Below are 5,364 nucleotides of genomic sequence, written 5' to 3'. Positions count from 1 at the left end.
GGAGTATATTAAATAATCAAGACCTAAGACTGTTTGCTGATTTTCTTCACACAGACAAGCCTTCTAATTCCTTGCACTTCAATATCGCAGAAGAATTGAGTTTAAAGTTTTTATAGAGCACCACATATCTGCTTCAATATTCTTGTTTCAAGTAAAGTTGTATTGTCTACCGTTACTGATTGTCCGGATGTTGAGGGAACAATGAAGCAGCTAAAATTACTCCTCTAGTGAAAGGAAGAAAAATGCTCAGTGATGACTTTCTTAACAAAGACATAAATAAAAAACAAAATGTTTTAAAAGGATCAGAGGAGATTGAACCAAAAGATGATACTTTTATTTATTGCAGGATATATACTGTTTGCTCATAGGCTAGGTTGCAGAAAGCTAGTGTATATGACCACAGCTGCTCAGAATTATTCTGAGGGAAGGATTGCAGTGTCAGTATTCAAACAACTACATATGAAACTGAACCTGAAATCATTGCATTTATTTTCTCAGAAGTCTGTCACTAAATATGTACTGTACATGAGAAATAGGCAGAAAGATATGTCATGATGGGAAATACGTGCATATTCTGAACAAATTTGTGAAATGTACGGATACTGAAGGAAGTAATAGTTTAGACATTGCTCATGTAAAATTAAAGGCAGAGAATGAACACAAAAACATTAAAACACACCATAAATATGTTCTATAAAAAATAACATAAAAGAGAAATAGCATCATAAAATAGCAGTGAGGCAAGTGTTAGTTAATATCCCATTATTTTATAAGATATAGTCTTCCATCCCAAATGTTACCTAAATGGTTTACCCTTCAGTAGTTTTCAAGTGTGAGAAGAGACTCAGCACTCGGTCCCGAATCTGTTTGGTCTTGACACCATACACCAAGGGATTGACTGTGGGGGGCACTAGAAGGTACATGCTTGCCAAGATGATATGGACACTTGGAGACACATGCTTGCCAAAGCGATGCGTTAGGAAACTAAACAGGGCAGGTGTATAGAAGGCAAGAATAGTGCAGACATGTGCAGCACAGGTGCCCAGGGCCTTAGAGCGGGCATTCTGGGAAGACAGCCGGAACACTGCTTGGAGAATTTTTATGTAAGATGTGGCTATGAGCCATATGTCCAATATTGTTACTGAAAAGGCCACTGAGATTCCATATGCTCTGTTAATGAGAGTGTTAGCACTGGCTAACTTCACCACAGCCATATGCTCACAGTAGGCGTGAGGGATTATATAGTTGGTGTAGTAAGGCAGCCTCTTAATGAGTAGAGGACCTGGAAAAGCCATTAACACAGCTCGGCTCAAGCCAACTACACCCAGTTTAATAACCATGGTTGTTGTGAGGATGGTTGAGTAGTGCAGTGGGATGCAAATGGCCACGAAGCGATCAAAGGCCATGGCCACCAGGATGGCTGACTCAAAGATGCAAAGCATGTGGATAAAATACATTTGTGTTAGACAGACATCAAACTCAATCCAGTGTTCATTAAACCAGAATATATCAAGCATTTTCAAGGATGTGGAACAAGTAAGAAAAATGTCATTCATTCCCAGCATGCAAAGGAAGAAATACATAGGCTGGTGGAGGCTTGGTTCTACTTTGATAGTAGCAATGACTATGCTGTTCCCCAGTAGTGTCAGGACAAACAGGAGACAAACAGGGATGCTGATCAAGGAGTGAAATTTTTCCAAGCCAGGAATACCAACCAGATAGAAAAATGAAATATAGTGATGTGTTGTATTATTTACCATGTTAAAACTAAGGATGTTACAAGCATACTGTATATTAACCGGGATAATTTCCCTAACTGAGAGCTAACATTGCAGAGTCTTTATTCAGTGTATTTATGTGTTGAATATAGAATTTCTAGCCTATGTCTCCAAAATGTCATCCTGTGCAGCATCACCAACCTTATCTGCAAAAGAAAAGATTACATATTTTATTTTAGGTTTTGTTAGGTGATTTTATGAAATCAAGATCCAATTAAACCTTACAGTAAATTCTTCATGTTTGTATAGAAAGTAAAGCTATGAAAAGAAGAGTATATTCCCTTTAACCAATGATTATTGAGGCAATGAAATAAAAGTTGGGGATATAAGTCATACAAATGCTTCAACATTATTTTATCATTTTAATATTTTGCTGTTATTCTTTGTTATCATAATAAATAGTTCATCATTCATATAAGATATAATAAGGACCAAGAACACCAAATTACATACAATAATTTCTTTAATGTCCATCAACATCAAATTTATACATTTTATATTTTCAAGGAGGAAATATAAAAAGTTTCAAATCTTCTTAATTGTTTCCTTTTTCAGAATTGGGCAGTCCTTCCTTTAGCAAAGTAGAAAAAGATTCCATGTACAGAGCTATTTGATTTTAAGACACTGAAATCTTAAATCAACACAAAAATGAGACCAAGGTTGGTTGGTGATATATGGAAAGTACTTGCCTAGGAAATAGGAAGACGGAGAGGACTTGCTTGAATGATTGTTGATGAGCTGCCTTCAGGGCAACACATACTGCCTCTTCTGTGTAATGGATAAAGCACAGAGCACATCTACATCACACCATTGAAACTCTCCTGTTTGAAGCTTTTGTTGATATTTCTACCAAATTACTTATTGGCAAGTTATGCTAACAATAAAATTCAGTTTAATTTTAGGAACTTAAAACTTTAGTGTAGAAGGCTCAGTTTTAATATTTAACATGACCATGGAAAAAGTTTCTCTAAAAGTATGGTTTCATTATAACTTATGAAACATGATTAGCCTCTTCAAAATGGCTTGTGATGATTGATAATCAAATAGATAATTGAAAATTTGGATATAACAGGGCCCAATTTTAAGCACAGATTTCAGGAAAGACTCAAGCATTTATTTGATTGCAACACTCACCATAAAATCTTAAACAACAGAAGCCTTAAAATGTCCCTTCTCACCTGGATTCACTTATCTTAAATGTTGCATAAACAATTGCCCTCTTTCCTTTTCTCTGCTTTGCTCCATTACTATATACCTGTCAGTCTCAGTCATCAGATTTGGAATGCAGAAAGGAATTTACAGAAACCCAATAAATGGGCAATTGTTCTAATGCAGAGTAAAAGCTCTTAGCATGTTGCTTACTTTCAAAGCATAGCAGAGATTTTTTTTTTCTACCTTTTACCTACAGACTCTGACCATACATGGAAAACTTAAGCACAGTTATTACCCAAACTTCATTCGCTTCCAATTCTTTCTTGTAATGGACTTTCCAATTTGTATCATGACTAATGTAACTTGTAATTACCCCATGGCACAAAATAGCAATAATTATTCTAATGAACAACAATATTTTTGGAAACAATCACTTCATACCTATCAGATCAAATTCTACGAATACCTATTAGTTATCATTCAAATATATAATGTTTCTTCAGTTTCAGTATTTATTTCTCACTTGCTTTTATCTTCTCTACATTGTATAACTGTCATATTATCTATGTTCAGTGAAGATTATGCAAACGCACCTTTTGTATCACATAACCTGCACACTGTAAATCTAGTGGCTGTGGTTCCTTTTAAATGTTCTAGTCCACAGCTCAGGAGATGCCTCTGATTCACAGAGAAGATATCCCTTGAGATACCCAGCGTCCCAGGAAAGAGGATTAGAGCAGCATGAAACACAGAAAAGTGCAATGTCCCACTTGGCCATGTTTACTAATCCTGAACATTCCACAAACCTTTCAATTGAGGTGGGATAATCTTCACTATCCTAGCCTCAACTTCAATTTCATCAATATTTCTCCCAAGATGCTTTCAATATTTCTCCCAAGATGCTTTATCTGAGTAAATTTTTGGGGGCATTGCACTCTTTTAAGATAAACAAATTTTCTTTGAAAATTTCATCATGAATATTTTTTAAAATGATAGCCCTAGAAAACCTATGTGAAATTAGCTAGGCATAGAAACATAAATCCTAAAGCCCTCACTCCTATCATGCTCTTAGAAGAGCTGATCTCATGGAGGAACATAGCATATTTGTTACTCCTTATAGGAAGAGTAGAAGGGAAAATACAGTAAGAAGAAGTTTTGTCAACTGTTGTATTGAATCCACCTAGAGGAAACACATCCTCTTGCACCATTGCCAAGTGAGGTGAATTATATTTATATAATTCATTGTATTGTATATTTGAACGTAATTGAAAGATAGCATCTTCGGTGTTTTCACCACACAATAAAATATATCCAGGCAGAATGAATATCATCTTACTGTGCTGATTTTATCGTGATTATGTGTGTTTTTGTGTTTCTTGAAACAATACAAAATATAACCAATAAGCTTGTATAGTAGTTATGTGTCAATAAAGATAACATTATATTTTAAGAACCTTGTTCTGTGAGTGGTGGTAGCACACATGTTTAGTTTCCAGCAATGTGTAGAGAGCCGCAATAACATTCACCACCACAAGATGGCTCTGGCTTCCACTGTGCCCCACGTGGAAAGCTGGGATAGCTTTGCTATTACAAGATGGCGCTGGCCTCCGCCGTGCCAGCTGACTTCCTTTCAGGAAGTTAACTGTGTGCGCATGTGCAAGAGTGCCTTCGTGCAAGGTCTTTGCCCACTCCAGGGCGTGCCTAATGAGATCATGGGTAAGTGACCAATCAGGTGTGGATGCGCCGCGCTAGGGTGTATATAAGTCGCGCCATGCCGGCGCCCCTGCCCTCTCTTTAAGATTCAATAAACGTTTTAGCTGCAGTAGGATTCGTGTGTCCCCGTGTATTCTTGCTGGTGAGATAGCGTGGGACATCTGGTGCCGAGAACCCGGGATAGAAACGCCACACCATAGCCAGGCGCCAAGAGAGAGAGAGGTCCTCCGTCCGCTGAGAGAATCCAAAATGCTGCAGGACGCGGGTAAGGCTCTGAGAGATATGCTTAGTCTTGATCTGTTCCACTTCACTCCCCTGCTAGAGGATGCGGCGGAAGTTTTTGTTATCGTTTTAGCAGCCTTCATGCTTTCTCTATTGGTTTTTGAATTTTTGGCTGCTGCCAGACAGCGTCAGAGGTCATATGGGAGCCGCCCAGCTGTAATAGCAGGGCAGAGAGTGCTAGGGGAGGTATAAGATGGCATGTCAGAAACAGAGTGGGATAAAAAATTAAAGAGCTCAAGGAGAAAAGATAAATATAAGCAGACAGGCCCTTCTAAGGACTTCAGATCTGAGGAAGCGAGAGGTTGGGGAAAAAACGCCCCGGGAGAGATGAAACAGAGAAAGGAGAAAAAAGTCTTGAAAAGGAGAAGTCTTTATCCGGTAAAGGAATTAAAGGCTTCAGAGCTTGATAGCTCAGAGACAGACGAGATTGGCTCCTCTG

At 37.9% G+C, this 5,364-nt stretch overlaps 1 protein-coding gene across 1 annotated transcript; it reads right to left on the bottom strand.

Annotated features, from left to right (window-relative positions):
* Positions 1-809: 809 nt before the first annotated feature.
* Positions 810-1,760, bottom strand: Or52ae7 (olfactory receptor family 52 subfamily AE member 7). The gene has a single exon (NM_001000144.1). The coding sequence runs from the start codon at positions 1,758-1,760 to the stop codon at positions 810-812; it is 951 nt and encodes a 316-aa protein (NP_001000144.1).
* Positions 1,761-5,364: the final 3,604 nt, after the last annotated feature.

This window comes from Rattus norvegicus, chromosome 1, assembly GCF_036323735.1.
Source record: "Rattus norvegicus strain BN/NHsdMcwi chromosome 1, GRCr8, whole genome shotgun sequence".
Lineage (NCBI taxonomy): Eukaryota > Metazoa > Chordata > Mammalia > Rodentia > Muridae > Rattus > Rattus norvegicus.
This window is presented reverse-complemented; position numbering and strand designations above follow the sequence as displayed.

What these genes read in the sequence shown, in the direction of transcription:
- Or52ae7 (NM_001000144.1), bottom strand. Translation starts at nt 1,760, where the DNA reads ATGGTAAATAATACAACACATCACTATATTTCATTTTTCTATCTGGTT.